General features: G+C 35.9%; 4 protein-coding genes and 2 pseudogenes across 4 annotated transcripts; 5 read left to right on the top strand and 1 right to left on the bottom strand.

The window, feature by feature from the left end:
• Nucleotides 1-1,352: 1,352 nt before the first annotated feature.
• Nucleotides 1,353-11,329, top strand: LOC132903116 (uncharacterized; annotated as a pseudogene).
• Nucleotides 5,342-7,099, top strand: LOC132903077 (uncharacterized). Its single transcript, XM_060950397.1, has one exon. It carries the CDS (start codon nucleotides 5,588-5,590, stop codon nucleotides 6,782-6,784), a length of 1,197 nt encoding a protein of 398 aa, XP_060806380.1. The 5' UTR covers nucleotides 5,342-5,587; the 3' UTR covers nucleotides 6,785-7,099.
• LOC106138861 (uncharacterized) lies at nucleotides 11,328-12,295 on the top strand (annotated as a pseudogene).
• Nucleotides 12,296-16,058: 3,763 nt separating this feature from the next.
• LOC132903115 (protein IMPACT-B-like) lies at nucleotides 16,059-17,967 on the top strand. Its single transcript, XM_060950478.1, has 4 exons — nucleotides 16,059-16,223; nucleotides 17,299-17,531; nucleotides 17,779-17,911; nucleotides 17,953-17,967. The coding sequence occupies exons 1-4, from the start codon at nucleotides 16,059-16,061 to the stop codon at nucleotides 17,965-17,967; spliced, it is 546 nt and encodes a 181-aa protein (XP_060806461.1).
• Nucleotides 17,968-20,965: 2,998 nt separating this feature from the next.
• LOC132903090 (uncharacterized) lies at nucleotides 20,966-23,487 on the top strand. Its single transcript, XM_060950411.1, has 2 exons — nucleotides 20,966-21,143; nucleotides 22,867-23,487. The coding sequence occupies exons 1-2, from the start codon at nucleotides 20,966-20,968 to the stop codon at nucleotides 23,484-23,486; spliced, it is 798 nt and encodes a 265-aa protein (XP_060806394.1). The 3' UTR covers nucleotide 23,487.
• On the bottom strand, nucleotides 21,138-23,943 carry LOC132903079 (uncharacterized). The gene is made up of 2 exons (XM_060950399.1): nucleotides 23,567-23,943; nucleotides 21,138-22,257 (listed from the first exon to the last, which is right to left on the bottom strand). Exons 1-2 carry the CDS (start codon nucleotides 23,857-23,859, stop codon nucleotides 21,366-21,368), a joined length of 1,185 nt encoding a protein of 394 aa, XP_060806382.1. The 5' UTR covers nucleotides 23,860-23,943; the 3' UTR covers nucleotides 21,138-21,365.
• Between the last annotated feature and the right edge of the window lie 1,735 nt (nucleotides 23,944-25,678).

Raw genomic sequence — 25,678 nt, 5'->3', positions numbered from 1 at the left:
GAAAATAAAAAAATTACGGTCTACCTACATAAAAGAAAGAAAAAAAATTGACGCTAGCTTCCGATCCGGTGCCAGTACACAATCTGTTTATAAACCAAAGATGCCGTGGTTTGAAATAGCTGATGGATTTTTGAGGACATATACAAGTAAAAGACATACAAATACAAATATGGTAAGCAAGTTTATTCACTTAAATTAACACAGTAATTACATATTATTTATTTATTTATTGAAGACAATTTGTTTGCCAAGAAACAGCGCCAGTATCACTGTTAAAAAAATCACGTAAAGCATTTCGTTTTTGTCTTGCTTCACTACAGTCCATATTGTTTTCTTCAACAAATGATAGAAAATTAGATCTCCAGGTATTTGAATATGCAAAGTGTGCATGTGCAGGGGATGTTTTACGCAGCCAATTATGAAGACAGCAGCATGTTTTCACGACTTTCTCCGTATTTATTATAGTCGATAGTTGTATATTTTTTCAGCAACAGTAAGATCATGACCCGGGTAAGGTTTCATTAAGTAATTTTTGAGTGGGAATGCAGCATCAGCTACGAACACGTATCTTTCAGGAATATTAAGAGCATTGTTATCAATTGCCGTTTTCAAGGGAGAATGATCAAAAACACCGCCGTCTGAATCTCTGCCTTTTGCACCAATGTCAATATACGTAAAACAATAATCGTGATCTACACAAGCTAATAATATTATACTGTAATTTTTTTTATAATTAAAGAAATCTGACCCAGTGTTTGGTGGCGCCTTAATCACAATATGTTTACCATCAAGTGCTCCAATACAAATTGGGAAATTCCATTTTAATTCGAAACCTTTAGCGATTTTAAGCCAATCTTCTTCTGTTTTCGGGATCTGAAATGAAAAAAAATATAAATTACCTATTTTGACTTACCTATTTAACAACCATGATGATCCAGTACCTAATTTAAATGTTTTATATTTCAGCATGAAAATTTTGATTGTACTTCAACAATCAGCGATACAGGCAGTGATGTCACGCAAACTCCCACATTAACGGAAGATACCTTTTTAAGTACATCGCAACATACAACTGATTTTTCTGATGATTCTCGAAACTTACCTCAAAAACCTAAACGCAAAAGAAACCATGTGGTGGGAAATAAAGGTAACGAGAACTCTGAAGACGTGATTGCTATGGCATTGGAGAACTTAAGAAAAGAAGTTGGAACTATGAAGGAAGATGAATATGATATATTTGGCAAATACATTGCGTCTTCGTTGCGACAAATGCCGAAAAAACACTTTATTTCAGCAAAATCAATAATCCAACAAACTATTACAGAAATTGAGTTGAGGATTTTATCTGAGGAATGTACAACATCACATACTACAAGTAATTATCCAGTACATGAATATTTCACACCCAATTATACTACGAGTACTACTATGAGTACTAGTAGCCAAAGTAACATAGCAGTTGAAAACATAGAGCTAAATACAAGCAACGATTCTATCTCAAATGTGATTGGTGTTCTTTCGAACCTAGAAGATTCTCAAAATGCATGATCAATTAGCTTTAAGATCATTTCTGGAAACGATTTTATTGTTTTACTTACATTACCTACATTAAACTAATTACTACATAAACCACTTACCTCGATAAATGACTTTAACGTCTCAGAAATGGCATCGCATACTTCTGGAATAAATAAACTTATAGCACTGTCAGAAACTCTAAAAAAGAACTCAAGACTTTTGTAAGAATCGCCTGTTGCTAAAAAACGTAAAGTTATTTGTAGTTTTATTTTAGCGTTTAAACACTCTCTGAATGTACTGTTTTGTTTTTCTATAATCGGAGATATTTCATTCAGTAACCATTCGAATTGGTTTTTATCTATTCTAAAAAATAATAAAAAATCATCGTCAGTTTTGAATTCATTACAAAACAACACTGACGCTCCTAACAAAGACCGTTGACTTAATAGAGGTGTTATCCACACTCTCTTTCTCTTTGTACTCCTATTTTTCAATTTTTTCCTCAAAACTTCTTGTATTACATCGCACACAGTTAAAAATCCTTCTAACACAAGACTGTTCATGACGATGCTTGCAACCCGACTGATCAATATACAATCGCCGCATCAATCAAGTCGCCGAATTCGGTTAACCGACCAATGTAAACAACTCAATTTAGTTAAGCGTTTCAGTTAAACCGAATGCGGCCGCCGCCTTCGGTGACCGACCTGTGACCGACCTAATGTAAATGCGCCTTAAGAGTGATATTTCAGCTGGAATCATGCATTTTGTGAGCGTGAAAAAGAGAATAATGGTCCTGTAATTCCTTTTGCAAATGTTCGACAGGTATGTAAAAAAGGGTTGCCCACATATAAACATTTACACCACATATAGACATACTGTCATTAAATTATGTGGAGTTCAAACGTAGTGTCCTAAATTTGCTAAAAAACAAGGTATATTATAGCATTGACGAATATCTCTCAGACATTTTATAAATTGGTATTTTTTATAATTGATATTGACATAAAATTATTATATTGAATTGTATAACTGAACTGTGCATACTATTTGACTTATTAGCTTACATTGAATTTATTATTATTTATTTTATAAAATCTGAACTTCAGTAATTGCATGCCGAAAGGTAAAATGTAGCGGTACTATTTATATGTATATAACATCCCTTGTGTTACCTACATTTGCAATAAATAATTTGACTTTGACTTTGACATTTTTACCAATTTCCCATTTATATATCCATCCATATTATGCATATTAATATTATAAACGCGAAAGTCTGACTGTCTGTCCCTCTTCACAGCTAAACCGCTGGACTCCATTTTGATGAAATTTGATATGGACATAGTTAAATACCCGGTTTCACACATAAGCTGCGTTTTTTGGAAATCACGCAACAGCTACTTTTTAAATAATTGAACTTCATTGACACAACAGTAGGGAAGGGACTTCTTAGTTTAATAGTGAATACACGTATAAAATAAAATACATTGCTTTTCTGAAATAGCAGTCAGACTAATGATCTAATCATTTAGTAATGGATATGTAACAGACACAAGTCTTCTAACAAAATTTTCTGTTATGTTGGTGAGGGGCATTCCGGACCCAGGGTATTACTACATATACATTCAGTCAGAAAAGTATCGGGAATGGATTATTTATTTATGGTTCCAAATTCAAATTTTTGTTTTTTTTTGTTGTTGTTAGATTGGCACAACTGTTTTCCATTTTGGCGCGGAGTTTGAGTTGCATCTGTTGTTTACATTAAATACAGTGCTATTTTTAGTTATATCATATCTAGTGTGTATTGCTAATTTCATAATGGATAAAAACATCGAACAAAGAGTTTGTCTTAAATTTTGCATTGCCAATGGAATATCGTGTTCGGAGTCACTGAAAATGTTACAGAAGGCTTACGGTGAATCGACTTTATCAAAAACTCGTGCTTATGAGTGGTACAAAGCGTTCAAAAGCGGTCGAGATGTGATGGAAGATTTGCCTCGCTCTGGTAGGCCATCAACGTCTGCAACTAAAGTTAACATCGCAAAAGTGAAGGAAATAGTGACTGAAAATCCTCATTCAACTTTGAGAGAGATAGCCACCGAACTTTCTGTATCTCACGAGTCGATCCGTACCATTTTAACTAATAATTTGGGTATGAAACATGTTGCCGCTCGGCTAGTCCCAAAAGACCTGAATTTTTTTCAAAAACTCAATCGCATGAGAGTCGCTGACGACATGCTAGAACGAGTCAATTCCGACCCAACATTCATGAAACGCATTGTTACTGGTGACGAGACGTGGGTTTACGAGTTTGACATGCAAACTAGTCAACAAGCTTCTGAGTGGCGCCTTCCAACTGAACCGAAACCGAAAAAACCACGCCAAAGTCGTTCAAAAGTCAAAGTCATGTTGACTGTTTTCTTTGACTATCGCGGTGTTGTGCACTCGGAATTCTTGCCGGAAGGTCAAACGGTAAATAAGGAATATTATTTGAGTGTTATGCGGCGTTAAAGAGAGCAAATCCGACAAAAAAGGCCAGATTTGTGGAAAGAAAATTCTTGGATTTTGCACCATGATAATGCACCTTCGCACAAGGCCATCATTGTGAACGAATTTTTAACCAAACACTCAACAAATACCATCGAGCACCCACCATATTCACCAGATATGGCTCCAGCCGACTTTTTTCTTTTTCCTAAACTCAAATTACCACTTCGTGGCACCCGTTTTCAATCGGTAGAAGACATAAAAGAGAATTCGCGGCGAGAACTGACCTCAATTCCGGAAACAGCGTTTAAAAAATGTTTTGATGATTGGATTATTCGTTGGCGTAAGTGTATCGTTTCTAAAGGAGCATATTTTGAAGGTGATAAAATAAATTTGGATGAATAACAAACAGTTTGTGTATTATTGATCTTTTCCTGCTACTTTCTTGACAGAGTAGTAAATAAATTTTGTTGTTACAAACGCACACTTAGAAGAAACCGCAACACTAGCACACTGATACGGTTCACAAAAAATCAAATGTTGTGGGATATAAACAATGGTCATACTTGCTCGGCAGAGTAGAAAGCGTAGAAAGACTTGTGAGGTTAGACTAAGTACCTATTTAATCTTCTATTATGTTAATCTTTGTACCACCTATATAATTGTGTTATTCCTTCAAATATAGTAGTATTATTCGAGCATTCACTCGTTTCATTTACCTGACTACGTCACACCCTTATATGGCGACCCTGCCTATGGAATCTTCCACCGCGCCGCGAATTTGAGACGTTACTCGTGTAATCGTTAATAAGGACAATGGAAAAGTACCAGTTCTATCTTTGTTTCGGACTAAACGCTAGTGTACACGTGAATAAAAAATTTCACAAAAATAATGGGCTCCCCACAGTCTAAAGAAGAAACCCTGGTCATCCAGAATGCTGCGGCTGGCGATAATAAAGCAACTACAGAACAAATTCGTTTTCATATGAGCACCACAAATATTATCCTGTGTGTTATCCTGTTAATTATACTGTGTGGCGTGCTGTTCTTCATATATCGACTATATAGAAAATGCCATAGAAAATGGATTGTTAAGGAGATAAATCGGGCGACTATAAGAAGATCACTTTTCCGGCGACAGTTGGAAGACCTTAACCCACCCCAAAAAATCTATTCAAAAGAAATGGTGTAAAAAATAAATAAAAATAAAAGTGCATAAATATATTTCAAAAGTGAAAATTTATTATATAAAAATAAATATTAAAAAAAAAAAAAAGTGAAAATAATAAAATACAATAATCTACTTAAAAAAAAAAAAAAAAAAAGTATCTTAAATATATAATCAAATATCCTAATAATAATTTTATGTACGAGATATAGGTCACCGGTAAGGAATGCAGCGACTTTCCATATACGGACGGACGGATGATGCACTGTGACTGAACTTTGGACTTGATAGTGTTAATTGTAATCGCGATTATATTTTAAAGTCTATTTTTATTTATTTTTTAATGTGTTATGTTCTTTATGTGCACAGGTACAAGAATATTTTACTCTACGTTATGGTGGTAAGTGACTAATGGAAACTATTATATCATTGTATGAGGAATTAAAGAAAATTAGAGTATATTTAATTAAATTAGGAGCCAGTCGAAGAACGGAAAAAGTGTTAGTAAACAAATTAAATGAGATTAATGCAATCTATGAGAATTATGAGACGTGGCTGATAGGTTTTGAAGAAAAACTTAAGAGAAAATATTATAGTTCGGATGATATTATATTAATCAAAAATTATTGTAGTCGATTTTTAGAGTTACATGAAAATATTTTAGTGTTGTGTAATAGTGATAAGCCGAAGTCATCGTTCAACATGAATTCTTTTGATTTAAAAACGGCGTTAAATCTTTTACCTATTATGACAAATGAGGAGTCGAATACAAAACAGTTGATTGATAACATTGAATATTATAATACTTTATTGAAAGAAGATACATGTAAACAAAATTTAATTAATTTCGTATTAAAAAGTAGGCTTTCTCCTGAAGCTAAGTTAAAATTAAAATCAAAATATGAATCAGTTAATGAGTTAATTATTGATATGAGAAATGTATTATTGTGTAAGAAAGCTGCAACGGCAATACAAAATAAATTACAAAAAATTAGACAAAATGACTTGTCAATTGCTGACTATGGTAAAGAAATAACGGAACTATTTGTTGATTTAACGATAACGCAAGCTGACGGGAATGATCAATGCTATAAAATATTAAAACCTATTAATGAAAAAATGGCTGTTAAGCAATTTGCTGACGGCTTGCGTAATCGTCGACTTAGTACGATTATTTCTGCCAGGAATTATAGTTCACTTAAAGATGCTGTACAGGCAGCCCAAGATGAAGAAGTATCAATTCCTTCAACATCTGGAGAAATCATGGGTATGTACAAGAAACCATACCATAATAAATATTTCAACAATGGTTCAAATTATTATAGAAGCTGGCGTGGAGGACGTTGCCGCTATCCTGTACATAGAGGAAGAGCTCGAGGACAGCAAGCAGCTCATCTAGCTTCTCGAGGACAAGGGTCACGAGGTCAGTACACGCGAGGAAGTAGCGGAGGTCCACAGCAGAGAGGTAAATTTTTTAATTCAACTAGAGGAAATCAAGGGATGCGTAATAATCGTAATATTCATTTAATGCATGATAATGATAATAATAATTTCGAAAAATTTGAAGAGTCAGAACTTTCTTTGAATCAGTTTTTTCGTGAGGAATAGTGAAAAATTTATTTTAGCCAGTGATAGTAATTGTTATATTTCTTTACTTTCATCATCATGTAATAATTATAACAAAAAATATTTTTTAGTAGATTCTGGAGCATCAATATCGGCATGTACGTATAAACATGCTATAGAATGTAACATTCCAATCCATAAGGAGAATGTAACAATCAACGGTTTAGGTGGAAGTGTACAAGCAATAGGATACTTATTTTTACCATTAACTTTTAATAATGAAACATTCAATCATAAGTTTTTTGTTTTTCAAAATTTACCAATTAAAGGAAGTGGAATTTTAGGCCGTGATTTTTTAAATAGAGGCAAAGCTCAATTAGACTTCAGTAAAAATACTTTGACATTATTTATTAATTCGAAAATTACTTTACCTTTAATAAATACATGTAATGTTATTTTTGAGATCCCAGCTAGAAGCGAGTCAATACATTTTATACATACGGACATTAATGAAGATTGTGTCATATTATCTCAAGAAATAAAACATGGTATATTTTTAGCAAGTTCCATATGTTCACCAAAAGATGGATTGATTCCTGTTAGAATACTTAATGTTACTGAAAATGATGTTCAACTCACAGAAATAAATCCAAAAATTGATAAAGTTAGTAACTATAATATTTGTGAATTTGAAAAGTCAACGACCGATTCAAATAGAGTGAAAAAACTTTTCTCATTAATGAAATTGCAACATTTAAATATTGAGGAACAAAAAACTATTGAGAACATTTGCGCTAAATATTCAGATATATTTTACCTCCCTGGTGATAAATTAAGTACTACTGATGTATACACACATACTATTTCTGTCAAACCTAATACAAATCCAATCTTTTCAAAACAATATCGTTTGCCATACTCTCAAAAGGACGAAATTAAACGCCAAATTGATAAAATGTTAGAGGAAGGGATAATTGAACCTAGCAAGAGCGATTGGTCTAGTCCAATACTGTTAGTACCTAAAAAATCAGATTCAACAGGAGACAAAAAATGGAGGCTTGTCGTAGATTATAGGAAATTGAATAATCAGATTGAAGACGATAAATTCCCACTACCAGATATTACTGAAATTCTGGACTCGTTGTCAGGTAGCATTTATTTCACACATTTAGACTTGCATCAAGGATACTATAATGTTAATTTAGATGAAAACAGTAGAAAATTTACAGCTTTCCATTCAGGACAGTATCAGATGACACGTATGCCAATGGGACTTAAAACTAGCCCAAGTTCATTTTCCAGAATGATTACATTGGCAATGGCTGGTCTAAATTATGAAAAATGTCTAATTTATTTAGATGACTTAATTGTTTTTGGCCGTAATTTAACAATTCATAATAAAAATTTACAAGATGTTTTTGAAAGATTACGTCAGGTCAATTTAAAATTGAACCCAGTAAAATGCGATTTTCTTAAAAAAGAAATTTTGTATTTAGGTCATGTGATTTCTAATGAAGGTATAATGCCGGATCCTGCAAAAATATCTGCAGTACAAAATTATCCAGTTCCTACAAATTCAGACGAAGTAAAAAGATTTGTAGCTTTCACGAATTACTATAGAAAATTCATACCAAAATTTGCAGAAATCGCATATCCTTTAAATAAATTAACTAGAAAAGGCGTACCATTTGAATGGAATACCGAAAGTCAAAACTCTTGAAAAACTAAAAGAACTACTAATAAGCCCACCTGTGTTACAGTATCCCGATTTTTCGGAACAAAATAAATTTATAGTACAAACTGATGCTTCAAATAATGCTATAGGAGCAATTTTATCAAACAAAAATGGACGACCAATAGCTTATGCTAGTAGGAGCTTAAATAAAGGTGAAAAGAATTATCCAGTGATAGAAAAAGAATTGCTAGCAATAGTATGGGCTGTGAAGTATTTTCGTCCATATTTATATGGACGCCCATTTAAAATACTGACAGACCATAAACCACTAGTATACTTGTTCAATATGAGAGATCCTTCGAGTAGGCTCATGAAATTTAGAATCATATTAGAGGAATATAATTTTGAAGTAGAATATGTTAAAGGTTCTGAAAATGCAGCTGCAGATGCATTGTCTAGAATCACATTAAATGATTTAAAAGAAATGCACGAAAGTGTTATTAATGTTATGACAAGAGCGGGCGCAAGAAAATTAAATAAACTAGATTCATCGGTAGATATGGATGCTTTAGACTTGAGGCCTGATCAACCAAAGGTCGTAAGTACCCATATAAGACCGAAAGAATCAGTAGAATTAAAACTTATTGATATTAAGGGACTAAAACAATTAAAAAAAGAGGGAATTATCACAAAAGAAAATAAAATATTATGCTATATTGAAAGTAAAAGAACAATTTATGTGAAATTTCTAGATTCTCAATCACAAATGACGCGAGGCGAATTTGTGAGAGATTTAGATAATTTTTGTAATTTATTAAAGTTAGAAGAAATATACATATTAAAGAGTAAAGATAATGAAATTTTTATAGAAAAATTATTAGATAAAATAAAAAACGATAAGAATAGGTCCGGACCGCGTATATGTATTTTAAGTAATGTAAAAAGAATTGAGAATAAACATGATAGAAAAATAATTTTAAATGATTTTCATCTCTTGCCTAGCAGTGGCCATGCTGGTATGAGAAGAATGTCAAACAACATAAAGAAATATTATTTCTGGCCTGGTATTGATAAAGATGTTAGAGAATTTGTAAAACGTTGCGACAGTTGTCAACGTCAAAAACATTCAATACCAAAGAAAGAACCAATGGAAATTACTAGTACAGCGCATACTGCATTTGAAAAAGTATTCTTAGATCTTGTTGGTCCTTTGGAAAGAGATAATGATAATTATTCTTATATACTAACGTGTCAATGCGAACTGACAAAATATGTAGAAGGTTATCCCTTAATTTCCAAAAAAGCTGATGAAGTAGCAAGATCGTTTGTTAATAATTTTATTCTCAGGTATGGTGTGCCAAAATGTATAGCTACAGATAGAGGGAAGGAGTTTTTATCAGAAATTTTTCAAGAGGTATGTAAATTATTAAATATTAAACAACTCAACTCAACAGCCCACCATCACGAGTCCATAGGAGCTCTGGAAGTCACTCACAAACATTTGAATGCGTTTCTACGTATTCAAACAGAGAATCACCCGGAGATGTGGAGTAAGTGGATTCCTTTTTGGTGTTTCTCTTACAATACAGGAGTTCATACTGAAACAGATTTCACCCCGTACGAGTTGGTGTTTGGTAAGAAATGTTCTCTCCCTAGTAATCTGACAAATGATGTAGAACCTCTTTATAATTATGAGAGCTATCCACATGAATTGAAATACCGTTTGCAACTTTCTCAAAAAGAGGCTAGAAATAATTTGTTAAGAAGTAAGATAAATAGAAAGTATGTGTATGACAAAAATATTAATCCTGTAAGCTATAAGGAAAATGATTTAATTTTAGTAAAAAATAATACACCTAGTAATAAATTAGATAATATATATTTAGGCCCTTATAAAGTTATTAAGGACATACCACCAAACGTAGAGATAATAAATAAGTATGGTAAAATAGACATTGTACATAAAAACCGTACAAAACCTTATTATAAAACGTAAAAAATAGATTATATTTTATCAATTTGACTGTAAAAAAAATATATTATATAAATTCATTTTTTTTTTCAATAAGTGCGGTGATGTGAGGTTAGACTAAGTACCTATTTAATCTTCTATTATGTTAATCTTTGTACCACCTATATAATTGTGTTATTCCTTCAAATATAGTAGTATTATTCGAGCATTCACTCGTTTCATTTACCTGACTACGTCACACCCTTATAGACTCATACTTTACTAAATGATCGAAGTACCTTTGTTACAGGCATATCTGAAAAATCCGTCAATACAATCACCAAAGAGGGCGAAGTTGCCGCTTCTACGTCTAAGAAAATTTCCACGCCTAGAAAAAAAACGCGAACAACAAAAGAAGATTATAATAGATGATTTCGATCGGTGTGCGATCCGAAATAAAAAACTAAATTTTCGTGGAGGTCGTACCACATTGTGAAAAACAGTTTCTCTCTACTCAAGACAGATGGCATCACCTGTCATACATTGACTGAATTGCGCACTCGAAGTTTTCACGATTGGGAGTATATATAGAACCTCTGACAGAACATTGTCGGAGCCGCAGTTCCCCAGGCATACTACCCGGCCTGGCGGGAAGCTTCCCTTTGGTGGCGGTCGAGCAAATCACCTCGCTCCCGCTACATATTAAAGGTATTTTCATGTTTTAATTCCTGGGTTGTGGGATTTGTTGTCAACATTACTTGTAGAATTAAAAAATGACATCAATTTTGTTGGGGGCCGAACGACTTTGTGGAAAATTTTAAAACAGCTTGGATTTCAGAACAAAAAATGTGGTTCGAAGCGGAAAATTTTAATGGAAAGACACGACATAGTTGCATGGAGACGCAAATATATCGATACCATGAGGAAAAATCGTATAGACGGACGGCCAATAGTTTTCTAGACGAAACATACATTCATGCATCATATGCAGTGAAAAAATGTTGGCAAAAAGATGGCGAGGACGGAGTACTAACAAATGATTCTGCTGGAACGCGATGGATTATTGTTAATGCAGGTGGAGAAATGGGATTTATTCCTAAGGCTCAATTGAATTTTAAATCACAGAGGTAATCCGGGGATTACCATGACGATATGAACAGGACTAATTTCATGAAGTGGCTTTCAGAGAAACTTATACCCAATTTGCCTCCAAACTCCTTAGTCGTCATGGATAATGCTCCCTATCACACCGTACAAGTGAATAGAGCACCTACTATGAGTTCGTCAAAACTGCAAATGCAAAATTGGATTACAAATAAGGGATTGTCATATTTACTAACAATGTTGAAAGCCGAACTCTATCAAATTATAAAAGAGCACAAAGAAGCACCAATTTATGAGGCTGACCAATTATTTATGATAAGGTTGCCCCCTTACCACTGTGACTTAAACGCTATTGAGCTTATGTGGAGCCTTTTAAGTTGGCAATATTGTAAAACTAACTGAAGAAGCTTTTTTATCTAAAACCCCCCATGATTGGCAAAAACAGTGTCAACACGTCAAAAATATAGAAGATAAATTTTATAAACGTGATGGTTGTATGGACAATGTTACTGATAGTTTCATAATTGAAGTAGGAAACGATAGCAGCACAGATTCGGATGCGACAGATGATGATGTTAGTACAAGTGATAGTGATTTGTCTGGAATCGTCCCTGTGGACCATAATTACTCTGTCAGAATAAATTAAAATAATAAATAATTTAATTTTAGAACTGTGTCTTCATTTATGACCTTAGTTTTATAAATGATGGGATGGATGGATGGATGGATGTAACACTGGGGCACCCGCCATACAGCCCCAACCTTGCACCTTGTGATTTCTATTTATTCCCCAAAAACAAAGAAAAAATTCGCGGTAAACGTTTGGAAGGAAGCAGTCGCTGCGTTTGAAAGGGCCGTCGAAGAGACACCTAAGGAAGAGTGGGCAAGGTGCTTCTCCCAATGGTTCCATCGGATGCAGCGATGTATTGACGTAAAGGGACACTATTTTGAAAAGATATAATAAAACTAATATTAAAGTAGAATGCTCAGTTTTTGATTTTCTAAAAACTTTCAGATTGACCCTCGTATATCTCTCGGAGGTGAAGAAAGCAGCTCAGAAAGCGAATCTGAAGATGACGATTTTATATACAGGATAGAACCAATTGTAAATAGTTAATCAGAATAAAAAAATAATCTCTCCTCTCATAGGTCTCCTGGAAGAGATTTCTTTTGAAATAAGTAGCACCTTTGTACTAGAATTACTGTCGGATATCCCGAAAAACAATATTTTCAAACCTAGGTATCAATGAGAGAAATGCTATAAAAAGGTGCTCCAATGGGCTATGAAATTTGCGACTTAGTAAATAGCAGTACTGGATTACGCGACGTTTACCTTGGCATACACATCGGACTTCGGAATGCATTCAATATGGCTGTTGAGGCGTCAGGGAGTAATCCTGTTCCTTCCACGAGTTCGGGTGGACCGACTCGAGACGATTGTGACGAACTTATAGTAAAGCGTCATCTGTATACATCGGAGGTTGTGGCGATGTGGAACCTGTCTAAAATTTTCAAAGATTTATCTACACGGGAGCAGTGTGTAGCATTTGCTGAGAGCAATGAGTTGGTAGTTGAGAAGTATGCAGAGATCGTGGCAAGTGGAAAGAGGTAGTCTCTGCCTACCCCTCCGGGAAAGAGGCGTGATTTTATGTATGTATGTATGTATGTAAATAGCAGTACGAAACTACGACTCATTGAAATTTGTATTTACTAACAAAATGGAACATGATTTCTGAAAATAAACGATTTATTATTATTATATTCTTATTGAAGGATGCTATTCGAGCGACTCTGGACAAGGACATACCTTCGTCTAATTTCGATTAAAAATAAAAGTAGACAAGATTTGAAAATAACAAATGTATGCAAGAAGATGTATCGTGCAGTAAATCTGTCTTTCTATATAATTTATTGTTAAAATACAATGTAAAAAGTTCAAAACAACAACAATAAGTCCGTGACTTTTTGAATTTCTGACCTCTTTACCGAAACAGCAACACTTCCTGTCAACAGGTATCTGTCAGTTGACTTCTATCAAAATTTGAAAATGGTGCGTCAGTTTGTGTTTGACAGCTATTTTTATCAGACTTCTCACTAATTTGAGGAGAAATTGGAAAAAGTGTATTTCGTGTGTTTATTAAGTATTATTTATTGCGAAAAAACCATTACCGAGACCAAGGCTAGGCTTAACTCTTAAAACGGCCCACCGCCAGAGAGGTTGAGGAGGGTGGGGGAGGGTTTGTATGGTGTTACGCGAATGTGTTCTCTTGTTACTTTCCTTGTTTTCGACGACTTTGGCTTATATACGGACTCCGATATCTCCTACTTTCACACGACTTGGCTTGCTAACTGGATTTCGATCGACTTTGGCTTGAATACGGACTCCGATATCTCCTACTTTCACACGACTTGGCTTGCTAACTGGATTTCGATTGGATTACGCGACGTTTACCTTGGCATACACATCGGACTTCGGAATGCATTCAATATGGCTGTTGAGGCGTCAGGGAGTAATCCTGTTCCTTCCACGAGTTCGGGTGGACCGACTCGAGACGATTGTGACGAACTTATAGTAAAGCGTCATCTGTATACATCGGAGGTTGTGGCGATGTGGAACCTGTCTAAAATTTTCAAAGATTTATCTACACGGGAGCAGTGTGTAGCATTTGCTGAGAGCAATGAGTTGGTCGCGAAGGAGAAGGTCTGCCGGAGTCATCGTGTTCCGATGAAAATCACCTACTCTCAGAACAGGTATTTATAAATTTATAAATATAATATATTTACTATTCTAGTTAGTAATCTCTTTATTGTACTTGTTTACTTTACAGGTCGCTGGGATCATGGGTGTGCATCAAAGGAACTTGCAAAACCAAAAGCAAAGTATCGGGAACCAATGACAATTTCTTCGAAAACATCAAGATTGAAATGCACCATGTTTTTTATCTCATATATGCATTTGCTCATAAGTGGTCATATGCACAAGCACTACATGAGGACCCATACAAATATGAAACAGAAAGAAAATTATCGGAAACAACAGTTTCTGACTGGTATAATTACTGTAGGGAGGTGGTAGTAATTTACTTTATAGGAAAAACACAAGTTCGCGGAAAAATTGGAGGGCCAGGCAAAGTAGTGCAAATTGACGTGCCCAAATTTGGCAAAAGAAAGTATAATAAAGGACGTCATTTAGAGGGCTATTGGGTGCTTGGCCTCATTGAGGATGGGTCTGAGGATCTGAGATTGGAAGTGTACGTTCTGCAGAGGTGTTGGTGCCCCTCATCCAGAAACATGTTGAGCCGGGCACCACTGCTCAGGCGGCACATACAGATTTTTGGAAGGCGTACGATTGTCTGGGTGAATATGGTTATATTCATAAAAAGTAAACCATTCAGACCCCGACAATCCATTTATTGCATCCGATGGCGTTCACACTCAACGAATTGAGTCGCAGTGGAGAGTGGGCAAAAAAATTTTCCGCAGCAGTAATTATACGAATTGAAAAGATTTCGCAGACTTAATTGTGGAGTTCCACTGGAGGAGGAACAATTTTAAGTGCAAGAAAGACCCATTTTTAGAAATTATTGAATGCACTCAATTATAGGTATATAATAAAGACAACTTTGAAATTAACCTACCAACTACCAACAAAAGAACATTTGGCACATTTCTTGACGCGAAAAAGCTCGGCTTTCGGTCAGTTGTACAATCGTTCCTTCTAGTGACAACAACAAAACTAACATGAGTGACTTTAAAAATATTTCATTAATGATGCGAAGCCGAATTGTGTCTTTGTGGGAAGAATGCCAAAATATATCGGCAATAGCAGAAGAATTAAATATTTCGGTAAGTTTAAACATATTTTTTTCATTATATATAATTATTTATATTGCCGTGTGATTCCCAGCATTTTAAAAGCCGTCTATCTCGCGTTCATTAATTGGATATGTTGTAAAAGTGACTAAGGAAATAAAATTCATTTAGTGCAAGCTTCAGTCTTGGTTTAATAGCGAAGAAAAGTAGCGTAAGCCAACCGGTTATCTTCCTGCGCAGATTGTAATAGTCAAATATCAATGGCGACCTGTTTGGCGCAGCGATAAAATGCTTGCCTCTAAGTAACAACTGATGATGTTAATTTTTGTTTATAGAAACCAACGGTTCATTTGTGGGTTCGGCGCCACGCCTCTGAGGGCTCCATTCTGACCCGTCGCCCTATGCCGAAGCTTATAAACGAAGGTGTTGCGGAAATGCGAACCGTTTATACGGAAAATCCTTTTACACCAACGAGAGTTTTTGCTGAAAAATTTTCATGTTCTCGGCAAACGGTTCGCAATACGTTGCACCGGGAAGGCATACACCACCGCATACCGGCAAAAAAAATGTTATTACCGGATGCCCCTAAGGCAGCACGGTTAAATTTCGCTCGTGAATATCGTGACTTCGATTGGTCGCATGCCATTTTTTCGGACGAAAACACATTTAAATCCAGTCAACACGGCCGAAAATTTTTATGGCGTACGGACAATACAAGATTCGTGCCCAGGAATGTCATCCCTAACTCTGAGTCTGGCAGAGTTTGCGTAAATATGTGGGCTTGGATGAGTGCAGCTGGACCAGGCGAGTTAGTATATTTGCCCGAGAGGGTTACTGCAATAAATTACCTGGAGGTGTTGCAAGAGACTATGTTGCCGACTGTGAGACTCGTGTATCCGGAGTCAGAAGTGCCGGACATATTATTTATTACTCCAGAAGTAGGTTGAACTTAAAATAAAAATAAGACTAGCATTCAGTTATACGTGTGACGGTGTTCAAAATGGTGTTCCTTATTGACGTGTCTAGACAAATCAGTTTCGACGAACTATTAAAATTAATAACCAATGAAGCTCTGTGGCCCTGGATAGGACCAACACACTGGGACCGACAAACGTATTGTGTGTGTGGTAACCGGCCATCAGTGGCTCCAGCAGTAGGACATTTGATTGTGAACATGGACCGAAACGGCGACATAGTAGAATTTATGAATGGGGACATTTGGTGCAGACAGTGCAGATTGTGCATTTACGAGTATAAACCGCTCGTGCCCAGCAACTGTTGCATGTTTATGTAGTAAGTTGATTTTTATTATCGGATGCCCATAAGGCAGCACGGTTAAATTTCGCTCGAGAATATCGTGACTTCAATTGGTCGCATGCCATTTTTTCGGACGAAAAAAAACGAAAAGACATTTAAATCCAGTCAACACGGCCGAAAATTTTTATGGCGTACGGACAATACAAGATTCGAGCACAGGAATGTCATTTCTAACTCTGAGTCTGGCAGAGTTTGCGTAAATATGTGGGCTAGGATGAGTGCAGCTGGACCAGGCGAGTTAGTATATTTTCCCGAGAGGGCTACTGCAATAAATTACCTGGAGGTGTTGCAAGAGACCATGTTGCCGACAGTGGGACTCGTGTATCCGGAGTAAGAAGTGCCGGAAATTGTTATCGTGCAGGACAACTGTCCGATACACAAGTCTCGCTTAGTGCAACAATGGATTCAGCAACAACCGCATTTTCGGGTGTTGCCATGGCCCCCTCTGTCTCCAGATCTCAATCCCATTGAGAATTTATAGGCCAGGATGGTACGAGATTGGGATCACAGAGGGGAAAGGGTCATAGAGGCACTTGTCACACATGTTTATGAAGAATGGGAGGCATTTCGAGGCACGAATGTTTGTGAGGCACTGGTATTCTCGATGCGAAGTCGATGTGATGAAATAATAAGAAATGTTCCTGCCATTTCTTATTATTTCATCACATATATAAATCTTGTAATTTCCTTTCCCAGGCTGAAGAAATTGGAGCTCTGGCATCCATTTACGGTGACGACTGGAACGTAGAAAGTGACAGCGCAAGATCTTTCTGCGTCAGGATAGCGGAGAATAAAAGAGAAGTGTTACTGTATGTGACAATGCCGCCCAATTACCCGGACCAGGCGTCTGCGAAGTATGAGCTGTCGGCGCCATGGATGGACAGGAAGAGCAAGGAAGCGCTGCATGAGGCCTTGGATCAAGTTTCATTGTAAGTACTTTTCGTTATACATCGTTATACATCCACTGTATTAATATTAATAATCTTAAATATTTGATTAACTGTTTGAATGAATTTAAAAATTTTAAAGCAACTTACTAGAAGTTTACCAACTTACAGGTGATTTGTGAAATTACTAAAAATCTAATGTCACTCTCCGTGTTCAACTTGAATGTATTTTTATTTTTATGAAAACCATGTCACCAGCCACACACTATAATCTCACAATTAATTTCAGGAAAAACGCCGGTGGGGCCACTATATACCAGTGGGCTGAGAAAATTCGGGAAATCGTGCGCGTGCGCGAACGCAAATCTGAGAAGCGCACGACTACAAAGAAACCCACTAAATGCAATGGTGGTGACGCCGCGGTAATTATGATCTTTATATTTACACTAACTTTTACCCGTAGCTTCACCCGCCCTAATTTTACGCCAACTAATAAAGAATACTTCCAGGTTTTTGCAAATCCCACGGGTACTATAGTCTTTACCGGGATAGAAGATGGCTCATGACCTCTAGACTCTTATTTATACGATAAACTGATTCAGTATCTAGATAACGTGTAAAGAGTTAACAAACATACTTTCGCATTCTTATTATTAGTTTGGGACAGAAAATTATTATTAAGGGTCATAGAGGCACTTGTCACACATGTTTATGAAGAATGGGAGTCACTTCGAGGCACGAATGTTTGTGAGGCACTGGTATCCTCGATGCGAAGTCGATGTGATGAAATAATAAGAAATGGCAGGAACTTGACAAAATATTAAATAATTTCAGACAAAGTATAATTTTATTGTATAGCTTAGCTAATAATAACTTGATCAGGTGTGGTGTTTTGGTGCAAATCGATAACAAACCAGACGCAGAGTCTCATTTCATCAACTTGAGTGTCAATTTGAGTTTTTGAATGAGCATCGGGAGATTGTTACTGGTTACAAAAAATCAGCACAAGTTCGGCAACATTCTAAAGAAATGTGGTCGAGGGTAACCGATTCATTGGATTCAGCGGGTGATGGTGCAGTAAAAACTGGCCTGGATGGTCCAAGGTACGTAAGCATTAATTCTATTGTTTTTCAGAGTACTCCTATTCCTCCTCAGGGTTTCGCCTGCTTGAATCGAAAAATCTTTATTTTCGATTCTACAGTTAGTTATATAGAAGTTATCTTTATTTAGTGAAACTGAAATGTTACTTTAGAAAAGGCATTATATCTTCGGAAAATTTGGCTGTAATTTTAAACAAATTTTAACAAAAGTTAGAAAATGCGGCTTTTCAATTTTACACCCGATATATGACCAAGGGTCCACGAATATAGGAGCTCTAAAAATATTTTAAAGTGCATCAGGGCTATATAAAGATGGCACTGATTGCGATCCCCGCTAATCCAAAAAACGTTAAAAAACTTGTGTCCGAAAAAACCGATCACATGGACCAATGGGGTCGATATATAAAAATATTAAGCCCAAGCGGGCGTCTCCCCAGTCGACGCAGCCCACCCCTTAAATGTCATAAACCGTTAAAGATAGGGACGACAGACCAGGACGAAGGTCAGACGCTGAACGTTGAACCGGTACTGACTCTCCTAATCGAAATCTTGACCGCGTACCAGTTCGGTCAGGATATTGTGCCTATTGTGCTAAGAGGAATAGCGACACTCATGCGTCTCAATGGCTGATAAGACCTTACGGATGCACTGGAACGCCAGTGGACTCTCCAAGACCAGACGCAGCCTTCTGAAGGCAGTGGTAAGCGAACATAACGCGGATATCGTAAAATACGCGTCAAGTAACATTTTCAATGCTGATGAAGCAGGAATTTTCTATAAGTTGACTCCAGATAAAACTCTGAAGTTTAAAGGGGAATAGGGCCTTTAAACTTAACATGATGTGTCAAGTTTCTTTGTAAAAAGGTGATACGAGTAGATATATTTTTTTGTTTTATGTTGCACCTCCGCACTAGAGCGGGCTACGGAAATGGGCATATACGAAGAAGAAGGGAAGGAATTGTTCCAGCAAAAGTCGACGCAAATTATGAAGTGGCTGCAAGATATCCCGGGGAGTTCACCACAGATGGAACTGTAGCCTGGACCCAGCCAGCTTAATACACCATCAACAAGTGGGGTACCTCATAACACCTATCAAGAAAATGTCGGGAGTGATTTTGACTCAGAGTTCGATGACGAATTTGAATTGTAGGAGAATTTGGCAATGATAGCTGCGGAGGAGCAAGTGCCGTTATCGGAGGAGATGAGCCGAGCCTTAGATGACGCAGCCGAAAATTTGCCGGGCATACAGAGTGATTTTTCGTGGCAGGCCGATTATGATACGTTTAAGTGTTCATGCCGAGGTATTTTCTGTTCCAACTCCAAGACCTATCCATGATTACGATGGTCCCTATGAAGCTTTTACTAGTGACTTCATGGGGACAATCGTGCGGGAGACCAACAGAATCAGGGCAATTAACACCTACATCTCCATGTATGTTTTTATTGCACTATTCATTTTGATGGGCATCGACATCAGAACTTTGATTCACGAATACTGGCTCACGAGTGGAATTCTGCAGCTGCCTTATTTTAGGCAGTTGATGTCGTATAATAGGTATGTTTTGCTAAACAAATTTCTTCATTTCATGGACAATTATGCTCCGCAGAATTTGCCGCAAGGGGAAGCGAATCGCTACTTTAGCTGAAAGCAATTTGATACAACACCCGAACTCTGGTGTATTACAACATTTATACAGAATGGGCCCACATAAATTGTTCTATACTTAGCAAGAAATATGGTCGATTCATTCACTAAAACACGTCGACAAAATGCCCTACTTTTTGGTTATGGATTTCGTAAAAAAACACAAAAAACTTGCGTAAAAATAACACATTACGATTGAATTACATTTTTGTTGCTAACGGTACGTTGCTCGATTCGTGGCTACACACCCCGCCCGCGCCCCGCCTTCGCGCTTTCGCCGACGGTCGAAATTAACAGTGTCCGACGGCAATTGTTTATCGTGTGTCATTTGCATAGTATATAATTAATAAACAATAGAAGAGTGATTGTTTGTGTTGATGTGTTGTGATTATACTCATTCGTAGCGGAATTTATTAAACTTTGTGTTATTGGAAAATATTTTAATGAAATGTGAAAGAATTTCGTGCAATTAACGTGTAAAGTGTGAATGGCGGCCAAAAAAATGTCATCTTTAAATGTTCGGGGCTACATATGACACTTGAGGTATTTGGGCTTGTACACAAAACTGCGATGCGACGTCGCATCGCAAAAATCTGCGAGCTCCCTCTACGCATCGCAAGAACTTGCGAATTGATTCGCATCGCGCATTCCTGCGATGTTGCGTCACATTTTTTGACGCCATTTTATAGTTCGCTCAGGGACAGCGTGTGGGCAAGACGTGTACTTTAAAAATGACAGAATACGACGTTGATTTTTTAATATCACTGATTGAGGAGCGCCCTGTTCTTTGGGACACTAGTAATGAAGATTATAAAAACAAATTCATCAAACAAGATGCTTGGAAGGACGTGTGTAAAAGTTTATATCCAAATTTCGAGGAAAAAGAAAACAATGAAAAAACTAAACTTGGTAAGTACACAAATAAATTTATTAAGTATAACTTTTTTACTTTTTACTACCTACAAATCAAACATTCTATTCATATAAGCACAAAAAATATTCTTTAAATTGTTTACGTGTTTAGGCGTCGACAGCGAGTTACTTTAATGTTTTACGATGTGATCCTTTTGTACCTGTTGTATTGATTTATTACCAAGAACGCGAGCAACAACGCAAGTCGTATTGTATATTCTAAATTTTTTGTAGTTGCCAGCTTAATGCTCCAACTTCACTAGTAAAGTAATCCGAAAATTCGTTTCTAATTATATTTGCACTTACCACCTGACTAACTACATTCAACCCTTGTTGAAGTGGTTGTAGTTCGGAATCATCTATGATCATTTCATTAGTGGTGTCTAATTTATCACGGTTAATTACAAAGTTATGTAGTATGCAACAAGCCTTAACAATATCTATTGCAAAATCATATGAAACGTTAATGGGCCGGTTAAATATTCGCCACTTATTGGCCAGTATCCCGAAAGTACACTCGACATATCTTCTTGCCCTACTCAAACGGTAGTTGAATACTCTTTGTTTAACAGACAAATGCTTGCCAGAATAAGGACGCATGACATTATTCGAAATAGAAAAAGCTTCGTCTCCGACAAAAACAAATGGAACCGGTTCTTGAAAGCCCGGTAACGGCCTTGATGTTGGTGTAGGCAAATCACCTCTCATCAGTAAGTCGTACAGTTTCGTGTTATGGAAAATAGTGGAATCACTTTCCTTTCCATATGCTCCTATGTCCACATAGATGAATCTGTATTTCGAGTCCACAATAGCCAACAAAACTATTGAATTGTAGCCCTTGTAATTAAAAAAAAGTGATCCACTTTTTGGGGGACTACGAATACGAATATGTTTCCCATCAACGGCTCCAATACAGTTAGGGAAGTTGGCTTTCTTGTCAAAGTCCGCAGCTATTTCTTCAAACAGCTGTTGTGTTATTTTTGGTATGTTTGCATTTAAACAAAATTTCCATATTGCATTACAAACTACTCGTATTATCTTAGCAACTGTACTTATTCCTCGATAATAATCTAAATGTATATTTCTGATTTCATTTCCGGTCGCTAGGAATCTGTAACATAAATAGAAAATTAAAGGATTAATTTACATAACAAACTGGAAAAATAAAGAACACTGAACGCGCCGCTTTATTTTACTGTTCCTATCCCTTTTCATTCCGCACAATACGATAGTGACAGCATATGTGGTTTCTTCGGAGCTCGACAACACTCGACGGCTTACGAATGGAGCCATAGAACATTTCAATTCAAATTTGAAAATTAGTGATTGAAGAAAAAAATATGGCCGCAAATTGACCGCTCCGCTCATAAAATAAAAATAGAAAAAGTGCGCATCTTTGAAACAAGAAGAACCCTGGCCAGGGCCCAAGAAGCTAAAATACGAGAAATTAAGGTACGTGTTGTGCATTCCCGCTTCCCGCTTCTTCCTTTCACAATATTCTCTTTACCAAAAATCCAGCGACCTACATAATTGTTTTTCCGCTATCCCAAACACCAACCTAAAACGACATAAACATACATAAATTATTTTAATTTAATTAATTGGTAAACAACGCTTCTCGCGTTAAGTTCGCCTATTGTTCTGTACAATTGGTATTTGATGAATAATAAAGATTAATAAATGAATGAATAAATTAAATATTGTCTATTTCTTTTTGCAGGTAATTCAGTAATACAAAGATGGAGGGGGATTAAGGATACCTTTAATAAATATGAAAAGAAACTCAAAGATGCAAGTAGGTCAGGGTCTGGATCCAAAAATATAAAAGAATACCATCTGTACAAACAATTACAATTTCTTAAGAAAAATTTGCAAAATGAGACCTCTACTAGTATAAATGAGTCAGAAAATGAGCAAGATAATCAAGAAGGTACATCTAAAACACGTTACCAAAGGCAGCCACCAAAAAGAAAGATGGTTAATAATAATTTTGAAGATGATATTGTAAAGATTTTAAAGGAACCTGAGAATAGACACATATCTTTTTTTAAAGGTATTCTACTATCACTTGAAAGATTAGATGACAATAAAACACTAATCTTTCAGAGCAGAGTTCTTCAAATTTTAACAGAGTTGCATCAACCTCATGGCTACTACTATCCGAATAGCAACTACCAGAGTGGCTATCAAACTCAACATTTTGCGACATCTCAACAAACGCCACTGATACGTCCACAGTCATCTAACATACCAGATCAAATTAATTCACCCAGTAATGATTATTCTAACTCAAGCATATTAAGCACACTTTCAACTGAAGAAGACTTTGATTTTTCGTAAATTTTATGGATTGTAATATTTTAAAAACTCTTTTCTCAATAAAAACTAATGTAAACAATTATTGTTTTTTTTTTACTTACCGGATAGTGAGGCCAATCATTTCCAGAGGCATAACAGGAATTCTCCCCTTGTACGATTGTTTCTGAAGATATGGTGATAATAAACTTAAAAGCTCTTCGAATGAAGATATGCTCATTCTAAAATACTCCAAAAATTTTTTTTCGTCGGTTTTCAAAGCTTTATATTTTAGAAGAAAATAGTTTCCATCGGGATTCATAATAGTAATAAATGGATGAACCCAAAATCTTCTTTGTTTCTTTTTCTTGTATCTCCTAAGCAATAATAAAAGTGCACATTTTTTTTTACGATCCATGTCACGACCTAGTTTTCAATTCAAAATACGTTTAGTACGGTTAACGGTCGTCGAAGGAATGGTCACCCTGGGAGACGACCTTTCGGCCGCCATGGCAACTAAACTTCGCAACCAGTTGAGAAAAAGACATTTTCATTCTTTGTCGGCAACCAGTTATGAATAAAGATTTTTTTTTCTTTATAAGCAACTAGTTGCCAACAAGGAATTTCTCAAAAACACTAGTTGCAGTATAAGAATTTAATTTCTTCTTACGCAACAATGTAGTAATGTCCTCATCGAATACAAACACTGATCAATAAGTACATAGATTTCGTACTAGCTGTAGCCCGTGACTTCGTGAACGCTCAAACCACTACCTACACCACGGAGGCGGTTATTGTCCCTGTTATATTAAAACAAATATATTTTAATAGTGTTCATTTATTTATATTAACTGAGTGACTTAAACCGCTAAAACGAAATTGCAAAAGGGCTAATAATCTCCAAACAGTGACCAACAGATATCTTTTTTTCTACTAATTCACTCAACGCCTGGTCAATCTCCTCGTCAATTGCCTTATACTCTTTATTCTTTTTACTTTTAATATTTAAATCATAAGATTTATATTCTGTTGACAGAATATCCAATAATTGTGGCAACGTTGGATATTTTCTTCCAATATATCTATTAATTTTCGCATGCCATCCTTCAAGGCTATTATTAGTTCTTATATTTTCGTTACCACAAGAGCAAGACATCATCATTTCATTTTTCTTTATCCATTGTTTATTAAAGTATTTATTAAATTTTTGCAACCCGTCAGATGGATTTCTAGGGTTTTTGCTCATAACATATTCATATCCTTTTTCTATGTATTGAACAGGAAGACGAGCTAAACCAACGCACCGTGCAACATGCCTCTTTTCGGTTCTTAATTTGACATTTAAAGCTTTTGCTTTTTTCCATAAGCAACGATTAAAATGAAAGTAGCAGCCTTTGAATATAATTTTTGGAAATACTTTTTTAATTGCATTTATTGCTGCCACTTCGAAATCAAGGGTTATTTTTTGGGGGTTCCAACCGATGCTTGTCTTGATTAGGCTGAACAAAACTTTGTATGTTTCTGTTTTTTTATCCGGCAGCAGAGCAAAAATTAAAGGAGCTACTGAATTGTTATTCTTATTGTATCCATGTATTGAATATAGTTGATAAAATCCTTTCGGACAACACTTAAAAGTGCCGTCAGCGTAAAAATGATGATACTTATTCATCTCCTTTCTGTTTTCATTAGAACAGAACACGATGATTCGTTTATCGTCATCCACGTAGTCAGCAACACAAAAATTTTTATATTTAGTGGGTACAATAAAATCATGACAATTATTAAAACGTGACTTTGCAACGCCCAAAACTTTGTTTCTTTCATTATATAATCCCGTCTTTATGTTATTAAACTGTGGTATTTTATTTATAAATTGAAAACCGTCGTTTTTGAGTCCTTTGACAACATCCTCATACTGTTTTTGAATCGATATAAAATTACAACTGCTCCTTTGCTTCAAGTCGTCCATCTTTTTCAAAATTAAATTTTTTCCAATATCAGCTTCACAGTCTGCGTCATGTTCCTTTGTTATTTTAATTATTTCATTTCGTGCATTTATGGTTAAATTACCTCTGCATCCATTTTTAACATAGCATTTATAAAATGAGTCTCCATTTTTATATATTTTTTTACGATGATAACGGCGTCCTTCATGTAATATTGATACACCTCCTCTTCTTGTAGTTATATATTCTACTGTAGAGGAATTTGGATATATGTTTGAAGTAGACATCACA

The sequence above is a fragment of the Amyelois transitella genome, chromosome 21 (genome assembly GCF_032362555.1).
Source record: "Amyelois transitella isolate CPQ chromosome 21, ilAmyTran1.1, whole genome shotgun sequence".
Classification (NCBI taxonomy): domain Eukaryota; kingdom Metazoa; phylum Arthropoda; class Insecta; order Lepidoptera; family Pyralidae; genus Amyelois; species Amyelois transitella.
The sequence above is the reverse complement of the archived record's forward strand: the minus strand, read 5'-3'. Positions and strand labels throughout refer to the sequence as shown.